At 52.0% G+C, this 22,005-nt stretch overlaps 8 protein-coding genes across 8 annotated transcripts; 4 read left to right on the top strand and 4 right to left on the bottom strand.

Moving 5' to 3' along the window:
* The first annotated feature begins 238 nt into the window (after positions 1 to 238).
* On the top strand, positions 239 to 822 carry SODALDRAFT_331254 (hypothetical protein). The gene is made up of 3 exons (XM_028611413.1): positions 239 to 344; positions 415 to 504; positions 572 to 822. Exons 1-3 carry the CDS (start codon positions 315 to 317, stop codon positions 623 to 625), a joined length of 174 nt encoding a protein of 57 aa, XP_028469321.1. The 5' UTR covers positions 239 to 314; the 3' UTR covers positions 626 to 822.
* Positions 724 to 3,132, bottom strand: SODALDRAFT_292272 (mitochondrial folate transporter/carrier). The gene is made up of 2 exons (XM_028608686.1): positions 2,047 to 3,132; positions 724 to 1,909 (listed from the first exon to the last, which is right to left on the bottom strand). The coding sequence occupies exons 1-2, from the start codon at positions 2,630 to 2,632 to the stop codon at positions 1,092 to 1,094; spliced, it is 1,404 nt and encodes a 467-aa protein (XP_028469320.1). The 5' UTR covers positions 2,633 to 3,132; the 3' UTR covers positions 724 to 1,091.
* A 1,461-nt stretch (positions 3,133 to 4,593) lies between these two features.
* Positions 4,594 to 5,666, top strand: SODALDRAFT_331252 (cytochrome b-c1 complex subunit 7). Its single transcript, XM_028611412.1, has 3 exons — positions 4,594 to 4,779; positions 4,999 to 5,161; positions 5,341 to 5,666. Exons 1-3 carry the CDS (start codon positions 4,640 to 4,642, stop codon positions 5,434 to 5,436), a joined length of 399 nt encoding a protein of 132 aa, XP_028469319.1. The 5' UTR covers positions 4,594 to 4,639; the 3' UTR covers positions 5,437 to 5,666.
* A 664-nt stretch (positions 5,667 to 6,330) lies between these two features.
* Positions 6,331 to 8,306, bottom strand: SODALDRAFT_121499 (hypothetical protein). Its single transcript, XM_028606630.1, has 5 exons — positions 7,735 to 8,306; positions 7,023 to 7,645; positions 6,813 to 6,941; positions 6,604 to 6,738; positions 6,331 to 6,535 (listed from the first exon to the last, which is right to left on the bottom strand). The coding sequence occupies exons 1-5, from the start codon at positions 7,905 to 7,907 to the stop codon at positions 6,387 to 6,389; spliced, it is 1,209 nt and encodes a 402-aa protein (XP_028469318.1). The 5' UTR covers positions 7,908 to 8,306; the 3' UTR covers positions 6,331 to 6,386.
* A 656-nt stretch (positions 8,307 to 8,962) lies between these two features.
* On the top strand, positions 8,963 to 10,852 carry SODALDRAFT_357567 (DNA glycosylase; the record flags this gene model as incomplete). The annotated part of the gene is made up of 6 exons (XM_028614015.1): positions 8,963 to 8,972; positions 9,044 to 9,125; positions 9,276 to 9,363; positions 9,425 to 9,487; positions 9,615 to 9,808; positions 9,901 to 10,852. 6 exons carry the CDS (start codon positions 8,963 to 8,965, stop codon positions 10,850 to 10,852), a joined length of 1,389 nt encoding a protein of 462 aa, XP_028469317.1.
* Positions 10,853 to 11,977: 1,125 nt separating this feature from the next.
* On the top strand, positions 11,978 to 15,025 carry SODALDRAFT_357565 (hypothetical protein; the record flags this gene model as incomplete). Its single annotated transcript, XM_028614014.1, has 10 exons — positions 11,978 to 12,045; positions 12,176 to 12,224; positions 12,785 to 12,839; positions 12,944 to 13,000; positions 13,126 to 13,314; positions 13,415 to 13,487; positions 13,557 to 13,596; positions 13,636 to 13,714; positions 13,784 to 14,636; positions 14,722 to 15,025. The coding sequence occupies 10 exons, from the start codon at positions 11,978 to 11,980 to the stop codon at positions 15,023 to 15,025; spliced, it is 1,767 nt and encodes a 588-aa protein (XP_028469316.1).
* A 317-nt stretch (positions 15,026 to 15,342) lies between these two features.
* On the bottom strand, positions 15,343 to 17,327 carry SODALDRAFT_260923 (hypothetical protein; the record flags this gene model as incomplete). The annotated part of the gene is made up of 5 exons (XM_028607451.1): positions 15,343 to 15,432; positions 15,575 to 15,658; positions 15,764 to 16,530; positions 16,594 to 17,070; positions 17,135 to 17,327. Coding segments are annotated over 5 exons (1,611 nt in total), but the record flags the coding sequence as incomplete, so codon positions are not given.
* Positions 17,328 to 17,839: 512 nt separating this feature from the next.
* Positions 17,840 to 20,221, bottom strand: SODALDRAFT_331245 (peroxisomal-coenzyme A synthetase). The gene is made up of 4 exons (XM_028611411.1): positions 19,373 to 20,221; positions 19,230 to 19,291; positions 18,296 to 19,164; positions 17,840 to 18,198 (listed from the first exon to the last, which is right to left on the bottom strand). Exons 1-4 carry the CDS (start codon positions 19,888 to 19,890, stop codon positions 18,094 to 18,096), a joined length of 1,554 nt encoding a protein of 517 aa, XP_028469314.1. The 5' UTR covers positions 19,891 to 20,221; the 3' UTR covers positions 17,840 to 18,093.
* Positions 20,222 to 22,005: the final 1,784 nt, after the last annotated feature.

The following is a 22,005-nucleotide window of genomic DNA, read 5'->3' as shown; positions in this document are numbered from 1 at the left end:
TACTTCTATACCCTAGCCCTTTGGCGCGCTAGAGGTCAGTGCCTAAGGTAAAGTAGGTAGGTAAGGTAGCCGAGGGCGCCGGTAGCGCCGCTGTCGCCGAGGGCCTTCCACGCAGGAGGTCGAAACAGGTACCTCGTAGTACCCACACAGTGACGTCTTCTCTTTTCCTACCGTACCTACCCGGGTTGTAGGTCAGAGCGCAACTGCGCAACAATCAGTAACGGTTGACCGCGATTGTGAATACCACCGCTGATAACTCGTATACGGGGGATATCAGCTCGTATACGAATTGAAATATTAGCGTAGGAAAAGATATGGCCCCTAGAGGGAATCTAAACCCAAAGGCAAGTGCCATGACTGTTGGTACGAGACGACGGGGTGGAAATTTCGAATCTAATTAATTCGAGAGCGCAGACGGTGGTCGCGCCCCTGGCAGCCTTTACCATGGCCTGCGTCCTCTTCACCTACACCCGTTCTTCCATCCGAGCCGCCCGAGATGAGGCTGTGAGTTTCGCCTCCTAGACACAATATTTGAGCCCGGAAACGAGATAAATCCATACTAACTTGACAGAAAACCACACGGTATTCCGCAAGTCGGGACCAGCCCAAGGACAACGAGAGGTAGCACCATTGTAGTTTGTTCAAGCTACACACGAGGCAGAGACCAGGAATCGATCAGTCGCGCTGAGATGAATGCAAAGAGAAATGGGGAATGAGACTGCTCTTTGGAAACAAGGATCTTCATTGACCTGTCCATGTGTGCGTTTCCTAGAATACTGTATAATAATAGTAAAACGCACGAAATGTCTAAACCTACAAGTCGGCCGGGGTATCTGCGTCGAAACCTCCTGACATCTTCCTCACTGCAAATGCGCGTCACCTTCCCTTTTCTGCCTCCCCACCCCGCTTATGCAACCCCCACGCCAGGAGTCGAAAGCAAAAACTAAGGAAATCGACAGAGAGTGTGGCAAGAGAAAGATAACTTAGTTAGAACGCCTCGCTACCTGACTCCTTTCAACCCTGCATGTAAGAGTCCTTTCTTTCAAGAAACTGTCCACCGCCGATATATCGATAGAGTCGGTACCCGGGTGTCAAAACCCAGCTCTCAAGTCCTCCTCGATGTTGAGCTTCTTCAATGCTGTACGTTTTCCATGATAAAGCTGAGACATCATGAGCTCGTAGGTAAGCATGGTGACCGTCGCTGAAGGGACGGCACGCATCATGTTAGTACCCATGCCGGCATAAAAGGCGCGCCAGCCTTCTTCGGCGAGGATGGTACGGAAGGTTCGGACAACGCCACGGTACTTAGGGGTAGCCGGCGGCTGGTTCGCGGGAACCCCCTGTGCTCCTCCATTTGTTCCCGGCTGGGGCGGTTTGATGCCAAGGCCTTGGAGGTACTCCGCTCCAGCCACGGGTCGGCGCTGGGTCTGTAGACGGGTGCGGATCACCTCGTGCGGGTAGGTGGCGCTGCTAGCCAAAATCTTGGATAGTATCGTAGCAGAGAGGGTGCCGAACCAGTTAGACCACGTGTTGTTCTCGTCACTGAGGCCGCCCATGCCCTGACCGGTAAACTTCTTCTTGAGGTATTCGTACGCCGGGAATTGAACGGCAACGTGGGAAAGGCCCAATAGGGCCGGGGTCAGACCGGAGTAAAAGGCGAGGACTCCCTCCGTGGTGTACATCTTGTGTGCAGCGTCGAGGGTGGAATGGTAATGCGAGGCAGTGTGTACGATAGGACGCGAGGTCGGCGTGGTGGAAGACTTGGGAAACTGCGAATAATGTTGACCTGGCTTGTGGGCAACGGACTGGGACATCAAGCGTGTCTTGATGACCCAAATCGGATTCGTTGCAATAGTACTGGTACCGCCGGCGATGAGCGAGGAGCTCAAGTTCACGACAAACTCGTTGCCTAAGATGACTGCGTTAGCCCAGCCACCGTTTCCCGTAATAACTGAGAGGGGAGAATGAAAAGTCTATCCGTTTGGAAGAGAAAAGATGAAGGCCCAAGAAAAGCAAAAAGATATATGCATAAAGAAACCAACTTACTGTGATATTCTCGGAAGTGAATCTTGCACAAGTCGTAGACTGTAAACCAGACGCCCCAGGTCGGCAAATAACCCATCACAATGGGTCCTAGACCACGATACAGACCGCGGACGCCCTCGGTGCGCCATATGGTCTGAAAGGTACCCGCAAGGCCACGGTAGACTTTCTCGTGACCAACATGCCTGCCCTTGGACACCGGAGCGTAAGCACCGCCAGCCTGTAACCGGGTCTTTATGACATCGAGGGGACAGGTGATTATGCCGGACGTGAAGCCACCAATGGCGCCGGAGATTGCGTTGAACTGGGGTTTGTTGGCGGAGACGATCCAGCGCTCGAATGGGTTGAGGCCGGACTGATCAGCTGCCCTGGCTGCGGCTGTTGCATCGGCATCGGATGACGCTACAACTGGTGTTCGTGTGGAGGATGTGGGAAGGCGTGGAGGAGTAGGGGGCGAGAAAGATCGAGGACTGCTGTAGTGAGGATATGAGGCGGTGGGATAGGGAGCATATTCTTCGGCTTCGGACGGGGCGTTCGCAGGGGACGAGACCCCTGACGAAGAGTTTGGGGGGTGATTTCGGGACGCCATTGTAAGCTGGTAATGCCGCCCTTCCGACTTTGGAGGAGGATGGATAGGAGGAGGGCGGCCGAAGGGTGTCCGGTTGCTTGGGGCCCCAGACGGATATTCGACAAGAGCTGTTGCAGACTAGGACGAAGACGAAGAGATGCGGTGACAGTGAGACGAAGAGTAGCAGAGACGATGGTTTGGCCCCTTCTGTTTTTTGAACGATTACCACTTTATGGTTTTGCTGCTCGGTGTTGTCGTCGCGGCGACGACCGGCTGCTGTTGGGGGTGGAAAGAAGGAAGGTGAGGTGAAGGTCCCCTTGTGTCCCGGTATGCGGGGAGTTGCTCCCACGCCGCCGCGACACTGCCTGACTATCGGTGATCGCGGGACATTGGCGTTGTAGAGATCCTTTGGGCGTGCTACACGGACTGATTGTGGTGGCTTGAAGAAGGTGATTCCAAGGTGGTGCGGATGGCGGGAGGGACGAGATGTGAGGGGTGAAGGGTGGAAAACCGGATGAAAGTTAGCGTACCCAGTACCTGGTCGGAGTTAGACGAAGGATAATTCTCGGGAGCGTGTGCACGATAGCGTAGGGTACTTTTACTAAGCCAGCATGGGGGAACGCTACCATAGACAAGTCCTCGTGCTACCATCCCATCACTAAAAGTACTACCTACGTGGGCGCTCCTAGTGGGTTGCACAAGTAAAACAGCACGTACCTCGCTTCAAACTTGAACTCTGAACAGCAAACTACCTTACCTACCTCAGGCTCCTCGGTAAGTACCAGATACTGTGACAGAACGTCGTGATCACAACTGGTTCATGATTATTAGCGTACTCCACACACGAGGTCTCCTTTGAGCCTACCTTAATGCTCTGGGGCTTCCTCGGCTTCGCTCGGAGTACTTTGAAGGGGACCAGTCTTCGCCGAACAATGGGATTTCGCTTGAAGACGCATGGAACGAACCGACTTCGCATCTACGCACGCATATCTTTTCCATCTGCATTATACGTGTATACGTGCGTCACTTGCCAAGAACTTTCATCATGATATCAACAAACCTCATCTCATCCTCCGAACTGTTTCAGAGGAAGAGACTCGTAAGAGAGGACATTATCCTCTAGGAAGGGTCATGACAGCCTGCCTGTCCTTTCTCTTTTTCGTGTTTCCTCTTTTCTGACCCTTGCACCGTACCCTTTCGTATCTAGTATTTCTGGTACTTACATAGAGCTTGCATTGTGACAACTGTTTACTACGGATACGAGAACCTCAAACTGTGGCACACGACATCGAGGCTTTGTATACCCACCTGTCTATCTATCAGAAAAGGCACTGCTCGTTACTGGCCAGCAACGTCTGTCCTCTCCTACTAGTCTTCTTAGTGTAGAGTTGTTTGTCGACTATAGAACACCATACGGTCGCCCGGCGTGTTAAGCATTACCACAGCCCTTCGTGATGCGACTGTATCCTGAACGTGTACAGCGAAGCAATGTGGCTTGAAGACGCAGGAGAGCAACGAGGTGACGCCGTCGCTGTTGTCTCCCCTGGATGGAATATAACATCATAAGAGTCTGCTGTGGGATGTCGTCTCCGGAGGACATAAGGCTGACGCCACTGTACTCTGTCGTCTGATCTAGGAGAATGCAACTTGTAACAAACGGAGGCGTGTTGGATAATTAATGTTGACTGTATATGGGACATACGTACCAAGGTGCGACGGTGATGTGAGGGAGAGATGGCCGTTATCAATTGCACCCAATAAACTTGCATTCACGGACAATTGCTCTCGGTCTGTAAAAGCACAGACCAACTCGTCGACTTCACACTTCGGAATGAACATCACGTGATGTACCCCAGTTCTCCCGAGTAGCTCCGGAACATTTGCTCGGAATTGGGCGTCGTCTGATTCGACGTTTGGTCTTTGCAGACGAAAACGAATTCCCGCGGAATCCTGACAATTCCACCAGGTCGAAAAAACCACCACGTCCCCCTTCCCCGGTCACCACACATACCGTCCCGATCGATCACAATGACGACGGTAGTAGCAGCAGAGCAGCTCGCCCAGCGCATCGCCGAAGGCATCCAGAGGCGTCCCGGTCTCCGCAGCCTCTTTCGTCCCCTGACCAACTGGTACGGCGGCGCTACCGGCCACCGCCAGCTCGGCTTGAGGTACGGACCAATTCATCCCTTCCGGCGTGTTGAGGTATCCATGGGACTCGTTTTTGTCGTCCCCATTGATTTCTCGCAAGAAAGTTGTCAAGGTGGCAGAGGAGGGAACACGAAATGCCGATGCGAGGAATAATACAAGATCGCGACGTGCCCAGGTTGCAGGAAAGGGAAACATGGAAGACCGAAGAAACAAAGGGGACTAACAAGATCCCACCATAGGTTCGATGACCTGCTCGAGGAAGAGCGTGAAGACGTCGCCAAGGCTCTGACGCGCCTTCCGGCCAAGGAGGCTTACGACCGTATCTACCGCATCCGCCGCGCCGTGCAGTGCAGCTACCAACAGAAGCTTCTCCCCCGAGACCAATGGACCAAGCCCGAGGAGGTGAGCAATTCTTCCTTCTTGCCTTCGATTCCCACAGCAAGTCGAGGACGCCAGAAACAAAGATGGGGTTATTTGATGCGGCGACATACGGCCCAGACAACGAATGAGGGAGGACGGGACGCTCGGGCTGTAACTATATCGTACAAAAACGAACGAGTGCTAACCTCTGAGACTTGAAGGATGTCCCTTATCTTTCTCCCCTCGTTGAGCAGATACAGGCTGAGATGGCCGAGGCTAAGGCCCTGGACACTCTGGAGGTTGTTAAGAAGCACTAGATCAAGGCGTCAGCCACTCTAGTTGCTCTGTAAACTAGCAAGAAGACCACAGGATACGAGGGGGGTGGGGGGTGGGGAACGGGCGGGCTTAGGATGGGAAGGAGGCCTCGTTCCAGCCATATGATTCCCGCGAGGCGAAGTGACCATAGATGAGCGAGTTGGGCGGTTTGTGTAAGCTACCTTCCCATGTATAGACTCCGGGGTTTTCTCTTTCAATTACGTTCACTCCATCATGGCCGTGCCTATCCGACTCCACTCCCCGTGTGCATCACATCAAGTCGCACAAAGTAAAGGAGCAGGGAGTTAGCGTGATCCATGGATATATCGGCTGTCACGGCCAGTGGGCAGCAATCAGAGCGCCATCTTCAGTGCCAGCCCGTTGCACAGGACACGGAATCGAGAGAACCTTCATTATCTTTTGAGCTCATCGCTCCATTGTAGTAGGTAATACACTTGTTGGATACGTGATAGTCTTTCAACGCCAATTTCCGTTTTGATAGAATAACGCCTTCCAAGTCCATTAAAGGTAACTCAACCAAACAAACCTGCCTTTTGTCTCCTCTGTACATGCAACACATCATCGGATACAACACCTTGCAGGTCCGTCGAGACGGGCGGGGAAATTGCGGCCAGTCCTTAGCATGATTAGGGGGACGGGTCGACCCCTCCGACCCCATATTGAACATATAACGGCGGCAGATATTCGGCCGTGGGAAAGGCTCGACGAGCCATGTGATGCCATATCCAACTCGGCAGGCCAATCTCTGCCGGAACGCTGTGCCTTTGGGCGCTGGCATGGTGAATACTATCATGTCAGTTGGGGCATTGCCCAGGTGTGAAGATGGGCTCAAGACCCGGCCGTCGACGCCAGGGAGGGATAGGAGGCATAGAGGGGCGTCCACGTGCGCGAAGAGGGGTATTCGGTAGGTCTAACGGGGATTCTCGTGCTATCATGCGTTGCCTGGCTCTTCAAGCGTGTCAACATGCCATACGACGTAGTTTGGCAGTCCGACGACCTTGTAGCCAGCCCGTTTGGCCATCTTGGCAAACCCTTCCGTTTCAGCCTGGTTCTCAAATGCGTAGCATGGGAAGTTGATCCCTGAAGGCGACATGTCAGCGGATGAACTTCGTGCAGAGAGGGCGCGGAGATGGAGATTGTGTCCCAACCTGATCGGTGCACATCGGCCTTGACAATAATGTTTACACCCCCAACACCGTCAAGCTCGACTTCAACGTCTTTGTTATCGTGCCGATCACCCATTGCCGCTAGGTAAGTCCTGCCTGTGTCCATTTCTTTGTATCCTGCAGATGCAATGTTAGTTCAGACGATGGGACATGTAGAGACGGAATGGGGACTGCCACTGGATTCGCTGTACCTTCGGCCACAATGACATCTTTGGGGAGGCGGTTCGTCAGCTTGATTCCCTTTGGCGACTCGATCCAGGAGTTGTAGTCGAAGCGGCCTTCAATGTCGACGCCATCCTCAATTCGGTGAAACCAAATATCTTCCCCCGCCAGTAGTTAGCAAGCATAGACCTGCAGAGGCGTGGTGCATGAAAGAGAAGGCCATGAGCAGCAGCACATACTGGGAACCAATATATCGACGTCATGGGCGACGAAGTCTTCAATGATGGTCGGGGGGTTCTCCTCTATGTCGACGTCCCTCCAATAGACCCACGCATGTTCCGGCTTCAGGGCCGCTGATAGAAGGTAATTTCGCGCGCGTCCCAGGGCTTTGCGCCGGGGCCCCTGAGCGGCAAAGGAGTGACGTTCCTTTACGTCTTGGCTCAGTTGGAAATGGAAGTCCTTCTCGACGATCATGGTGCTTCGGAAGGGCACCGGGCCTTGTTGGATGCGGTTGAGTTCGGCGGCTAGCACGGCAACAGTGTCGTCCTGCGAATCGCCGACGAGAAAGGCCAAGTCAATGAGGTGATGCGGGTACGTAAGTTCCCCGACAAGCTCGAAGTATTTGGCCAAGAATGGAGCGGCGTCCTTGACCGGAGTAAGGATGAGTACGCGCTCCTCGTTCTTGACAGCATTAGGCGTGGATACGATCGGATTCAGGTTCACGTGTTGTATTGTAGTAGCATTGACTTCGATCGGGGCGTGGTGGTTGAAGATGACGGGAGTCTGGAGGTGTCTTGTCCATGCCACCCGCTCGTTGGCTGACATGTCCATTGGCGCTTTAGGGGGTCCCCAGCAGTAGAATCTATGGAGTCGTTTGCGCGCGTTAGCACATGGGGCCCTAAAACAGCGGGTAGGAAGCCCTGGTATTCGGGTTGCTGTGATGCGACATGCCTGTCCATTCTATGCGACGAGGTGCTAAAGCCCCGCCATAGCAGTAAGAGAAAAACCGATAGAACGACACAAACGAGCAGTCGTGATCGAGTTGCGAGCAGCCATAGCGCCCGAGTAGACCGGAATCTTGTCTCTGAAGGTTTCCATGTGACGTTATCTTTGGGGAGAAGCATGGTCAGTCGCCGTGTTCAGGGGCAAGCCCTTGATCCGCCCTCTATCCTCTGCTCTACCAACTCCTGAAGCGACGGATGCGCGCAAAACACTTTGAGTGTGGTTGGCAGAAGACGTCGGTAAAGAATGTTGAATGACCAATGCGTGGCAGAAGGAGAGAAAGAATCGGAGCAAAGAGGTCGTCGAGTCTCGTTCCGAGTCGTATGGGTTTTATCGTTCGTTCGTCTCCCGACTGCTAGTATGACGGCCAAAGCTGTGGTCAGGCCAGCTGTTGTCTCAGTTGGTGAGAGAGACAGGCGGGACAGTCGAAGAGCTGACAATAAAGTGGAAAGTAGCGATAATCAGGTCACTGCGAACCATATATTCGGGACAAGCGCTCGGCTCGACGGCGGACCTGGAATCGTAGGGAGGATGAGATCGGGAAGCTGAGGCCTTCAAACAGGGGCAGGCTTGACAATGGCCTGGACGTACGTGGCGGCGTAAGATACGTCTAACTTCCGACAATATGACAATGATGGACAAGGCTGTAGGTGCGTCGTCGAAGTGATGCTGACGGCGGTCTCTCGTGGAAGAGTCTCAATCAAGAAGTTGGAAGGTTAATTAAGGTAAGGTATCTTTACCTGACTTGGTAATTTATTGAGTAATTGGTACCAAGCAAGGTTCTGAAAACGCGTGGCGCGTGTAATTACTGTACCCATCTACGAAGTACCGTAGCTTCTCTTCCGTACCCTACCACATTCGGTACAGGAGCCTAGTGTAGACACCCACGCCAGTCTTCAATCCTTTTGAAGGTCGAACCAATCATGAATAATGGAATCTGTAGTAAGGCAAAAAATCACCAACAAGGTGCGGCGCGAAAACATGGGATTCTGAGAACGCAGAGATGGGGATCCAGAACCAGTTCCCTCGCACAATCGCGTGAGAAACGCGAAGTAGAGTAACACTCCAAAGGTCTCCGCTTACATCACTTTCCGCTACTCCTATGCGGTTGTTGGACCTCGTTCGATGCCAGTAACGTGTCTTCCATGAAGAAAAAGAAAAGAAGAAAAAACCCCACATGCTGACCGGTCTGTTGTGCAGAACAGCGAGCGAGGAATAAAGATAATCGTAATATAAGGGGCAATTGACTTTGCCACAGCCAGTGGGCGGCAACTTGGTCTAACGAACCTCTTCCTCGTTTCGAGGTGGTTTGCGAGGGATGCAGTACCGCTGTATGAAAGGTACACGTGTAGGTATAGTAGCTGGACAATATATACATATGTGTACTTTGATGTGACACGCCCGCTTGCACACTATGTAAAGTCTCGATCTGTATTTTCTGTCCAATTCTTCTCCATTCAGGTACCTACCGTGAAGGGCGTACATGACAGAGCCTCAACTGCCGTTGCCGTATTCCGGGTACAAGCTGACTGCACCAACTTGACCCTGGTTAACACAACCAATATTCTCTTTTATGCTGTAAGACATCACCGTTGTTTCTGACGGTCGCCCTCTTAAAGCGAATGCCAATTATTCAAAGGACGCCGAGTCTATGATCCGAAGTTTCCTGGGGTTACCTCGCCACTCTGCAGAATTCACCTGGGTTCTTACAGGCTTACCATACAGTGGGTGTATGAGAATATCCTCACTCCGTCAAACCTCACATACAAACTTGTCTTCTTTCCAAGGCCGGCGATAGTCGTCTTCATCTGCACCATCAGTCATGACAGCCACCCGTCGTTCAGCCCGGCTCCGCGCCGCGGCGCAAACCAACACCGTTTCAGACCAGGTATCGCCTCCTTCACGATCGGAAACGGAAGCACCGGCATCAGCACCACGGTCACCAAGGGGACGGAAGCGAAAGACTACGGACACAAAAGATGGATCTCCAGGAGAATCGTCACGACCGCAACGCCCTCCACCTGTAACACCTATCAAGAGAACGACTCAGAAAGGCAGGCCTGCCGCCTCAACTACTTCTATCCCTCTCAACCCCCCTGAGACACCCACACCCAGCGCTGTCGGCCTCATTGCCGAGCATATCAACGGCACGGCAAGTAAAAAGCCGCGCGTTGCCGCCGTGGCTCGGCTTGCCGACCCCAAGTTAACCAATGCACTTCTACTTTCCCCGGAGACGTCTCGCGTCGTCGCTTCCAGACCTGCCCTCCCCGAGACCGGCCCCGAGTCGCCCTCCAAGCCGCCTCGTGCGGCTCACACTAAGGATTCACCACCGAGGGAAAAGACAACAACAGCAACAACAACGGCAACCATCCTCGAAGAAGCGTGCGCGCACCTCATCCGCGTCGACCCCCGCATGAAACCCCTCATAGAGAAGCACCACTGCCGTATCTTCTCACCCGAGGGGCTCGCCGAGAAGATCGACCCCTTCGAGAGCTTGTGTAGCGGCGTCATTTCTCAGCAAGTGTCTGGCGCCGCAGCCAAGTCGATCAAAGCCAAGTTCGTCGCCCTCTTCGACGACGACGAAGGGCCAGATGGGGCTGGGTTCGGGACCAAGGGATTTCCGCACCCATCTCAGGTGGTAGCCATGCCCATGGAGAGGCTACGGACGGCGGGGCTGTCGCAGCGCAAGGCCGAGTACATCACAGGGCTGGCGGAGAAGTTTACGAGCGGCGAACTCGGCGCGCAGATGCTCGCCGAGGCGCCGTACGAGGAGGTGCTGGAGAAGCTGATTGCGGTGCGCGGGCTGGGTCGGTGGTCTGTCGAGATGTTTGCGTGCTTCGCGCTTAAGCGGATGGATGTCTTCTCGCTGGGCGACCTTGGGGTGCAAAGGGGCATGGCGGCGTTCATGGGCCGGGATATAGCCAAACTCAAGGCGAAGGGCGGGAAGTGGAAGTATATGTCCGAGAAGGAGATGCTGGAAATCTCGGAGAGGTTCGCTCCTTATCGTAGCGTCTTCATGTGGTATATGTGGCGTGTTGAAGAAACAGATATCAGCATGCTTGAGTGATAGACGACCCGACGCATGGTCAGATTATGTATGTTTATAATATTTCTGAACTATCACGTTCATTTGTCTCGACTAATAGGTTGTCCTGCAGAGGCGATCTAAGATCCATTGTGGTACTTCCCGCGGATGAGCATGCCGACGAAGAACTCTCGTGACGTCGTGTTGGACTTGTCTGATTATCAGTGAACGCGTAGGCCACTTTTGCAACGGCATGAGACGATGGGACTTCGTGGGTAGGTATCGACGTGGAAATATGAGGTCTTGGCTCGGGGAGATTTTGCAGCGTCTCAAGGTATGTCCTTTCTTAATTTCTTAAGGGCTTCTTTTCTTCCTTTTCCTTGCCTCCTTCCCCCCACTTTTTTTAATAATAAAAAATAAGAAAAAAGAAGAAGAAGAAGAAGAAGAATTCGAGATGGGTGCTGGCACACAGTAGCAAGGAAGGTATTCGTACAAAGAAAAGACGAATGGATGAAGAGCATTGTTGTAATACTTGGTAAACCCATCCGCAATCGCCCCAAATTGCGGACTAACGACATGTGATTACGGTGTGATACTAATACCTTGGGTCAGCGAAAACCATGAAGGTGGAGAAATAATTACAAAAGCTCCGGGGCGAGTTGAAAGAAACCTTGACGGTCGATGGCCATACAGGAGGTTACAATACAATTACGGATAGTCACTAATTTAGTAATTACGGAGTAATGAATCCCTACAACGTACACGTGTAGAATCATCTACAACTTGTCCTATTAGAGACTGATTAGAAACAGTTGGGTACCATTGCTCATCTGTCGAGAAGCCGAGGCCAAATGGTAGGAGCGTCGCCAGCTATTAGAGCCCCGAGTCATGCGTCATCGTTTTCCCTCTCAACGCTGGGCTTACGAATGTCGGGAGCCAGTCGAAGAATACCATCTAATTCATACGAAATACTCAGCATGAACATCACAAACTGCTTCAGAGACCCACTGGTCGGTAGCACTGTCTACAACGTAGGACTTCGTATTAATTTTTAACCTTTAGTTGCCCTGATCAAACAGGATTTTCCGCCTGGGTTTGCATGAGTCGGGGGAGCTCCCGTAGGGAATAAAAAGGGCGAAATGTGGTTGACGGTTATAGTACTTAATAATGAGTCTGGCAGAATTGCGTTTGTCCAAGGCGGAGGATGGCGCTTCTTGGGGTGCGGCAGTGGCGTGGTCATGCAGACTCGTGGTCTTAGAACATCATGGATTCCTGCTTCGGGTTAGTGTATGCATTATTAGCCTCACCCCTGGGGGGGTTTATAGAATTGATGCACGCATTGTTATCAGCGATGTCATGGCACAGGAACAAGTATCAAATCTCGCCAGAGAAAAACGAGAAGAAGATCGACATCGTGTTGTTCTGCCTAAGGTACTCTGTTACGAAGCATACATCGCCACTTAGTATCGTTCGCTAAGCACCGTTTTTATTAATTAAACAGTCACTTCCTTCGACGGTTATACCGGTAGTTATAGCCTGGATGATGCGTTGTTGTGTTGTCACACTTTGCTCTTGATTGATTCACGAAGAAAACGAACTGGGTAACCTTACACGTTGGCCTCGCCAATCATCCCCTGCGACATTTGCCCCTGACGGCCCCTGGTCAGAATTCTCCTAGAAAACCGGCCTACAACGTACGCAGCACATCGGAAAAGGGCGGGCGGGGGGGCAACTTAAATGCTACTGGCGAATGAGAATTCCTGTTGGCTTTAGAGACACCCCCCCTCTTTTTCACCCTAAGGTAGGCGAAATCAGGTCCTGCTGGCACTTTATCATACAAGCAAGGTACGGCAGTAGGTACTGCCGTCGCCCCTTTTATTACTGCATTTCCAGTCTGGTGGTCTTTCCCGCGTCTCAGCTCCGGGCTCTCTTACCCTCCGCCCCCCCAAATCTTCCACCCTTTTTTTCTTTTAGGTTTTCTGCCTCTTCTTCCTTCCCTTCTCTTCGGTGACAGCTTCATATTCGACCTGTGTGTTTTTCCTGGTTTCGTACGCTCGTTTACACTCAAGGGAACCGCATTCTAAGTCTCTCGCTCACTACTCCCTTTTTACCCTTCTTTTTTTGCCTTTTCAGACCGAATACCGCAACTGCAAATTGTGAAGAGGTATGTGTATCACATTCCCCAAGATGGTTTGACACCAGTCAACTTTCTCTTCTTTGTTTCCCGAGGAATGTTTGGCAATGACAGAGGAGGACGGCCAATTGGGTTTGATGAGATGCTCGTCAGCATATGGTTCTGTTGCCCTGGTTTCCAGTGGACGATCGGCCAGAAACCTGCCTCTGTCATCCATTTGGCCCCTTGAATGTTCTTGCTGCCTCCCAAAACATTCAACAACATCTACCGTCCCAACACCACCAAGCACATACCACCGCCGATAACATCAACTCTGCCTCCCCACCACCGCACTGCTGCGCTTCGCCCCTTCCTCTAAAGGATAAAAGGCGTGAAAAGAAGGAAGAAGGGAGAAGAGTGACCTAGTTGCCCACATTAGTTGGGTTGGACAGCTCCGAAACCATCTCCGTCTATTCAAACCATTGCATTAGACCGCGCCTTTGACCATTTCCCTCCCACAAACACAACCACTACTCCAAGTCTCTCTTCCGAAAGCCAAAAGCAGTTTTGAAACCAGCCTTCATATTTGTTTTACTACCCTTCATCAAGTTTCTCCCTATCTCGTTCCATCAGAATCGCCAGCGTATCTCGGGCACGCGTCGCTTGTCTTTTGGTGAATTCGGCCTGCTGACCTTGACCTGTCCGCGTTCAGAGCATAATACAACCACTCGCAATGCATGCCATGAAGCTTGCCCCCGCCCTTGTGGCGCTCGGAGCCCACCTTGTGTCTGGTAAGTCATCGCTGCACCTGCAGCCTGCTGCTTGGAATCCCCCGATCTGACGCGACTTTTGTTGTACAGCTCAGTCCGGCATTTGCTCGACGGCCACATACACCATCACCGATGCTGCCCAGGCTACCAACATCCCCTGCCGTACCATGCAGGGCTCTATCGAGGTTTCCTCCGACCTGGCCGGCGTTGTACAACTTGACGGTCCTGAGACTATCAGGGGCGACCTGATTGTCAACAACGTCACGCAGCTCGTCAGGCTTTCGAGCAATACTCTGGCCGCCATCGAGGGCAGGTTCGAGATGTCTGGTCTGACCGCCCTCTCCGAGCTTCAGTTCGCCAACCTGGCCACTATTGGCGAGATCCATTGGCTCCACCTTCCTTTCCTCGGTGAATTTTCTTTCGGCATTGCGGGTGTCACCAACGCCAAGAGCGTTCGCATCAGCGACACTTTCCTCGGCAGTCTCGATGGTCTCAACCTGGGTACCGTCGATTCTCTCCACATTAACAACAACAACCGCCTCGTCTCGTACAGCACTCAGCTTGCCAACGTCTCTACCATCCTCGAAATCACTTCGAACAATCCTAACCTCAACATCACCCTCGCCAACCTCGTGTGGGCCGAGGAGATCAGGATCGGCAATGCTGCCAGCCTTGAGGTTCCTTCCCTCGAGGTTGTCAACGGCTCCATGTACCTGGATCAAAATAACTTTGAGTCCTTCTCGGCCCCGAACCTGACCACTGCCGACAGGGGTGCCATTTCTTTCACCAACAACACTCAACTCACCAACATCTCCATGCCCCTGCTCGAGAGCATCGGTGGTGGTCTCACCATTCTCAACAACACCGCTCTGGAAACGATTACCGGTTTCCCCAACCTTGAACAGGTTGGCGGTGCCGTCCTGTTTGGTGGCGAGTTCACTGAGTAAGTTCATTCCCAAAGCGGCGGTTACCACCGTCTGTTGGCAATATATGTGGTCTCGCCTGGATGCTGACATGTCGCTCTTTAGGGTTGAGCTTCCTGCCCTCAACGATGTCAAGGGTGCCTTCGACGTTGTCAGCACAATGGATATCCAGGAGGTCTGCGAAGAGCTCGGAGACCTGGAGAACAGCGTGGTCCAGGGCACCTTCAACTGCGTGGGCGAAGAGGATGATGCCAACAATGCCGAGTCGAGCGACGGCAATGGTGGCAGCGGTGGCAGCGGTGGCAACAACTCGGATGATGACGACAGCGCCGGCAACTTGATCCGCACCGACATGAGCGGCCTCATGGCCGTGGCCGCCGTTGTCGGTCTTGCCCAGCTCCTGCTGTAGAGGAGTCCATTGTTGGAACATGAACATGGTCTCGGGGTGGTGTGGCGTTAACCATGCATTCTTTGCTCATAGTTCTCTACTAATTGTACCTTGTTTGCGTGGCGGTTGTGCTTTCCAAGCGGCTACTCTTTTGTCTATGAGGAACCCGTCTAGACTTAATACCTGGATGATTTGGGACGATGGTAATATGTTTTTTTAATCACTTCATTCTGTGTGGCTGCTCTCTCCGTGACCATAGCTGTACTGCTACGACTGGCCCTCTACCTGGCCCCTCTTTCCTCGCCTGCCTGATGAAGTAAATGGCCCCCCTCACACCGATATATGCCCTGCTCAAATTTCTCTGCGTCGTAAAAGCTTGGGCGGACAGTGTTGCCGTTGAAGATGCGGCCGTCCAGCTCGTTGACGGCCTATTGGATGAGGGTGGGTTAGCATATCTCAATCTGAGAGCGTTGAAGAACTGCTTGCTCAAACTTGCACCAAGTCCCTCGCCGGACGGTAATGAAGAGAATCGGGGGCAGGGGGTTTGTGCGTGAGATGAGAAGTACATACACGCAAAGCCGAGACCTGGTCTGTAAATTTGATGAAAACTTGGCGGTCCTCGGTGTCAATGTAGAGGCGTTCAACGCGGCCGTACTGGATTGCCATATGTCAGTACGGGTTTTTATCTTTTTATTTTTATTTTTCGATAACTTGTATTGCCATTGGGCAAAGTGATAGAAGGGCAAAGAGGAGACTCACCTTGTCGCCACACTCCTCGCCGATCTCCTGCCCCAGTCCGTTGGCAATCTCTCCCTGGAGGTCCTCCATGCCTTCGAGCATGTTACGGAGCACGATGACCTCGCTCATGGGGCCGAAGCGAGAGGCCCCGTTGTCCTTTCGCCGACCGCCGAGAATGCGGGATTTGGCAGCTGGTTCGGCCCAGCCGCCGCCCTCGGCGTCGCTCTTCTTCTTGCGCTTCTCGACCTGGACGCGCAGCGGGTTGATGATGCCCGACTCGTCGACGCCCAGGCCGGAGCCCTTGGTCCAGCCGTACTTGGACATGAGCCTCTGCGCGAAGCCGGCTTGGCCTGGTCGATTGGAGCGCGGCTGGTGGGTTTCGGGTGCGTCCCGGTCTGGGGTGGCGCCGCTGCTCAGACCCAGAACAGGTGGGGGCGAGTAGCCGTCGTTTTCGTTTGCTGCTGCTTCTTCTTCTTGTTCTTCTTCTTCTTCTTCTGCTACTTTGTCGGCGGGTGTGGGTTCGGGTGGAGGATATCGAACAGGGGCGCGGGATATTGTCGCGGTGTCCGTAGGGGGTTCGACAGGAGGAAGGCCTGTGGGAGGAGGCGGAGGAGGAGGCGGCGGAGGCGACGGAGGGGGCGCTGCGCCGGATAGGGCCAGGCGGCGAACGTAGGCGTCATCGCCCGTCGCATCGTCGAGGACGGGGGGTGCAGCGGCGGTTCTGGGGGGTGATGGCGGAGGAGCAAAGTTGTAGTTCGGAGGCGGAGCAAACTGATCTGTTCCGGACTCTTGTTAGTCTTCAGGGTGCGTGGTGAAGCATAGGTGGAAGGGAGACTGCAGAGAGAATATACTTGGCGCAGAGCGACTCCTGGTTTGCTCTTCTTCATCGCTGTCGTCGCTGAGACTTCTCTCGCGACGATGGCGGTACAGAACGGCCTTCCATTCTTGGATCTCGCGGATGCGCTCGTCGCTACGCATATATTCTTCGAAGTTGGTGGGCTTGGTAGGATCGTAGATCTCTTCCCAGTCGGTCTGGAGATGCTGTTCCTGGCCAATCTTTTTCTTCTTCTTTCTTCGTCCGCCGCGCTGTCGCTTCTCGGCCGTGCCGTACATCCATTCGTCTTCTTCGTTGGCTGCCCAGTCGGCGAGGGTAGTCGTCTTGGGGGGTGCGTGAACTGCTGGGCCTGGAGGGTTTGGGCCTCCAAGCCCTGCTGAGGTCGTCGTCGGGTGTGTCGACGTTTGCGCGGCAGGTATGGACTTTGGGAATCCGACTTTCGGTTTGGTTGTCGTCTTGGCTTGCGGACGGCGGATGGGTTGGAACCGAAGAGCTGTGAGCTGTGAGCGGCAGGTCGTAGCGAGGCAGAAGGGGGAGGGGGAGGGTGGGTTAGGAACATGGATCTAGCGGTTTCTTGGCAGCTGCTGTCGCAGCTGCATCTCTGGGGTCTATCGGTTCGCCGGACTGAGTGTATCGGACCGGAGCGCTCGAGATGGTTGCAGAGGCGTCCGAGGATGAGGGAGTGTCGAGGAGGTTCGCGTAAAGAGAGAGGCCGCCCCGCGCTGGAGGCGGCGGTGGGGGGGCTGCCATTATATTTGGCAGTCGTATCGCATAGAATTCTGAGGAAGAAATCAAGAAGAGTAGGTGAAGGCAAAAGAATCCGTGGGCATGGGCAGCAGGGGAACGGTGTGAGGCGGCGAAAAGGGATCAATGACTGAGAGTTGTGGTGAGACTTGTCGGAAAGTAAAGAGTGAAGAGCTACCTTATTAGGTAGGTATCTAAGGTATTATTAGAGCGTAGCAAAAGCTGCGACTGAGTACGGGCCCCAAGCTTGGACGGCTTGCCCTACTGATGAGGCACCTACTGTACCCTAGGAACTCCACTTTACCATACCGCGGATTCCACTGGTGCCGTAGTCCCGTACAAGGTAGGACAACACCCCAACTGAGGTACCTTACATATAGTTCTAGCTCATACAGCATCATATTCTGCCTCACATTATCATGCTGCCACAACAAGGTATACAACTTGGCACAGTAGCAGTCCAAGTCATAGCTCTACCTGTACATTTGACCATGTTAGAAGGGGAAGTGTCTGCAAGATACAAGTGTGGACAAATCATATCAGATTTTTATTACACCGATGTCTACCAGCATGATGTCTTGTGCCACATGAAGGATGATGTACTTTCATATAATTCTGTCCGGCTTGTCCAGCTTGCTGCTCACTGAGCTTTCTGATGATGCGTATAGTCATGTTTCACCTCTGGCCCACCCGGCTGCCCTAACACATGTGATATATGTACAGGCATATATATGCCCGTCTTCTGCACATTCACCCCTCCTCGGGAGACACTCTACAGCTTGGCCTTGGACTTCTCCTGTTTCTGCATCGTCTCGGCAACAATGCGCCGCTGAATCTTGCCTGTGGCCGTCTTCGGCATCGTCTCGGTAAAATAGATCTTGTGGCGAAAAGTCAGCAAGGCTTCCCCCCGCATATCGCTAACGGAGATGCCAGCAGGTGACACAAAAGGGGATTATGGTTCCTTTCTTCCTTACCTTCTTAGGCACTTTGAACTTGGCCAGCTTTTCGGCCACCCAGTTGCGCAACTCATCCTCCCCTAGCGTCTTGCTCGGTTTGATGACGATGGCCACGCCAATCTCGTTCCCGTACAGCTCGTCAGGGATGGCGAAGCTCACGGCTTCGGACACGGCCTCGTGCCGCGTGAGGACATTGTCGAGTTCGATGGGGCTGATCTTCTCGCCGCCCTTGTTGATGAGCTCCTTGATGCGGCCCGTGATGATGACATACCCATCCTCGTCCTTCTTTCCCTGGTCTCCCGTCCGAAAGAACCCGTTTGCCGTGAAGGAAGACGCGTTGGCGCTCGGGTTGTTGAGGTACCCCTTGGTCACGTTGTCGCCCTTGATACAGATCTCACCCTCCGCGCCCTGGGAGAGTTCCTTTCCGCTGTCGTCCAGGATCCGCACTTCCACCCCTTGTCCGAGACCTACGGTGCCGGGCTTTCTCTTGCCGGGCGGTAGCGGGTTGGACGTCATCTGATGCGCCGCCTCCGTCATGGCGTAGGCTTCCAACACGGGCGCCTTGAATGTGTTCTCCAGCTGGTGGAACACGGTCGGCGAAAGCGGCGAAGAGCACGAGCGGATGAAGCGAATGGCGGGAAGCGGGCTAGGGACCGGGCTTCGGAGGAGGATCTGGTGTATTGTCGGCACAGCCGTGTACCAGTTGGCCTTGTAAGTAATAAAGTCCCGCCAGAAGTCACTCGCGGAGAACTTGACGGGGACCACCATAGAGCCTCCCGAGTAGAGGGGAGTTAGCAGGGCACACAACAGGCCGTGGACGTGGAAGAGCGGCATGACCAGCATTGTGCGGTCCTTGTCCGTGAGCTGATACGTCTGCTGGATGTTTTCTGGCCTTTGGTGTTAGTTCTAGGCGCAAAAGTCGTCTGATGGAATCGCTAGGAGCACAACGCACTCATGGTACGGGTCAGGTTTGCATGGGTCAAAGGTACGACCTTTGGTCTCGAAGTCGTCCCGCTACACAGCCGTCAGCGATCTATCCGTAACTACTTTTTCCCCCTCCCCCCTTGCGGAAAGGAAGACCGCAAAGTTACCCACCTAGTATGAAGGACAAGGGCAACATCATCGGCCTCGGGTTTCAGGACTTTCTCCCGGCCTTTGCCTCGCAGGCCACCGACATCCTTGACATCAAGGACGACCTCCTTCAGGGACTCGTCCCAGTGCGTCTCAGCAACGGCAGCATTGAATTTCTTGGCAGCCCGGACAGCCGGAGCATTACTGGCATAAGCGCCCCTGGGAACGAGAACAATGGCCGACTGGATGTCCTCGATGTAGAATTCGAACTCCTCCTGCTTGTAGGCCGGGTTGAGGGGCGCAGCGATGCCGCGTTGCCACGAGGCGGCCAGGAACGAAACGATGAACTCGTACGAGTTGACCACGGCGATGGACACTGCGGAACCCTTGGTGATGCCGATGGCGGCCAGCTTCTGTTGGAATGACGCCGCCTCCCTCTTCAGATCCGCATACGTCGCGATGAGCGGCTTTGGCTTGGATGGGATAATGATGGCATCTGACTTGTCAGCGCCTCTGATGGCGCTCTGGAGCGTTAATGCCATCTTGGTCGCGATGCGGTTTTGGTTATCTGCTTGTTAGGGGTGGAATTGGGCCCGATTGCCTTTGCCCCTGTGAATCGTTGTCCTCGGTGATGCTTCAGGCTCAGATCGCCAGAAGACCGAAAACAGGAGGTGACGAAATCGACGAAAGCGAAGCGAGGGTGATCCCAGTCCTGCACCTCAGCCTATCCGGACAATCCCAGCCCACAAAGTCTGAGATGCGACAAACGAGACGGGCATCTGATTGAGTACCTTATCAATTGAGTCGATTAGTTGCAATGATAAAGTAATTAAGTCCATGCCAAAAGTATCACATCCATAATTACACAGCCGTTTTGAAGCTCTTATTAAAGCTCTTATGGAGTTACATGGGTCATCGAAGACTACACAAAAGTCACGTGCCTTTCTAAAGGGGAGTATACAAACTACCCACTTCGTGCCTAGTACCTAATCAGCGAATGAAATAATGGGATTCAATGGGGAGACCTCACGTTGGAATATCGAGACCTCGCACGTGACATTTTAGTAGGGCTATAACGCCACCGCCAAGATACATATATACCGCACCTATTATATATATATATATATATATATATATTATATATAAGAAATTATAGGTAATATCGTAAGTAACTTAATTGTAATACTTAATCCTTATACTTAAATTATAATACTTAGCTTAGAGCCGTAGGGGTAACCGGTTATTTTTATATAGAATATCGTATAGGCTATCGTATAGAATATTATATAGGATATCATAACTTATTGGTATAGTGTTTTAGGTAGTTAGATTCAGAGTTACGGTGTAAGAAGTGATAGTTAAGGTTTACTATATCGCCTACGAGTTTCTATATAAAGTATATATATAAATTAGGTGTGGTATATATATATATATATATATCTTAGCGGCGAGTCATAGCCCCACTAAAATATCACGTTTAAGGTCTTGATATTAAAAGATAAGGTCTCCCTATTAAGTCTCTTAATAATTCTCTCGGGAATATAAAGTACACAGGATTATATAGATAAGAGCCGTTATTCCGACTATAGTAACTGGTTATTCCGACTATAGCTCGGTCATGGACCCACTTTATAGCTAATCAGAAGCTAGGATTTAGCTTACTACTACCTTTCTATTACTCTAGGCCTATTATTAACTTTATAGCCTAGTATTTACGATCGTTGTCTATTAATAAGGATAACGCCCGTAAGCTCTCCGAACAGAAACTAGAGGAATAACGGGAGGCGGCGAGGTTTGCCTCGTAATAACAATAATAATAAGGTGGTCGTGATACCCGCGGCCGCGGCCGTGGCCATGGATGTGGCCGTGGCTATAGGGAGCTAAATTCTATAATATAACCTTAATTAGTGGGATTTAACCGTATAATAAAATAATGGGTCTCGATCCGAGCCACTAAGATTATATCTATTACTACCTTTAATCAACTAAAAGGTTTGAATTAGTTCCTCTATAAAAAGCTTAAACACGATATTATAGTTATTCAAAATCGTTATAACCGTATATACCTAGCTGTGTATAGAAGATAGGATTCCGAAAAGGGAAATTTATAAGTCTTAGCCAAATTATAGTGGGAATAACCGGTTACTATAGTCGGAATGACGGCTCTCTAGAAGAATCAGGGGTTATTCTCGTGACTATTATAGTAGTTTTCACGAGGTCTAGAGTTTTTAGAATTAATCGGGAATAAGATATTTCCTGTAATTGTATCCTTAAAAGAAGGGTATACTAATAGGTCTAGAGCTAGAACCGGAGGCTATAAGAGAACCAGAGAGTAAGCTATAGCTATAACCAGAGGACAGACTATAGCTAAAAGGGCGCCTAGAATTAAGAATACTAGGTTAGATTAATCGTTTCTAAGGCGAATACTCCTACGACTTTAACTTCTCCTTTATTAGCTCCTAGCTATATATCCTTTTATTCTTAGTAAAACTACTAAATAATATAGTGAGATATCTCTGTATACTATACTAGATATTTAGTATAATCTTGAAAATAATAACGTATAAGAAGGAAGGGAGTATACCCTTAATAGCTACTCGTATAATATTATAAGAGTGATTCTTCTATAGCTATAGCCTTAAGGCTTTCTTTATACT

Source organism: Sodiomyces alkalinus (assembly GCF_003711515.1).
Source record: "Sodiomyces alkalinus F11 unplaced genomic scaffold SODALscaffold_2, whole genome shotgun sequence".
Lineage (NCBI taxonomy): Eukaryota > Fungi > Ascomycota > Sordariomycetes > Glomerellales > Plectosphaerellaceae > Sodiomyces > Sodiomyces alkalinus.
Note: the sequence above shows the minus strand (reverse complement) of the source record. Positions and strands in the feature narration are given on the sequence as shown.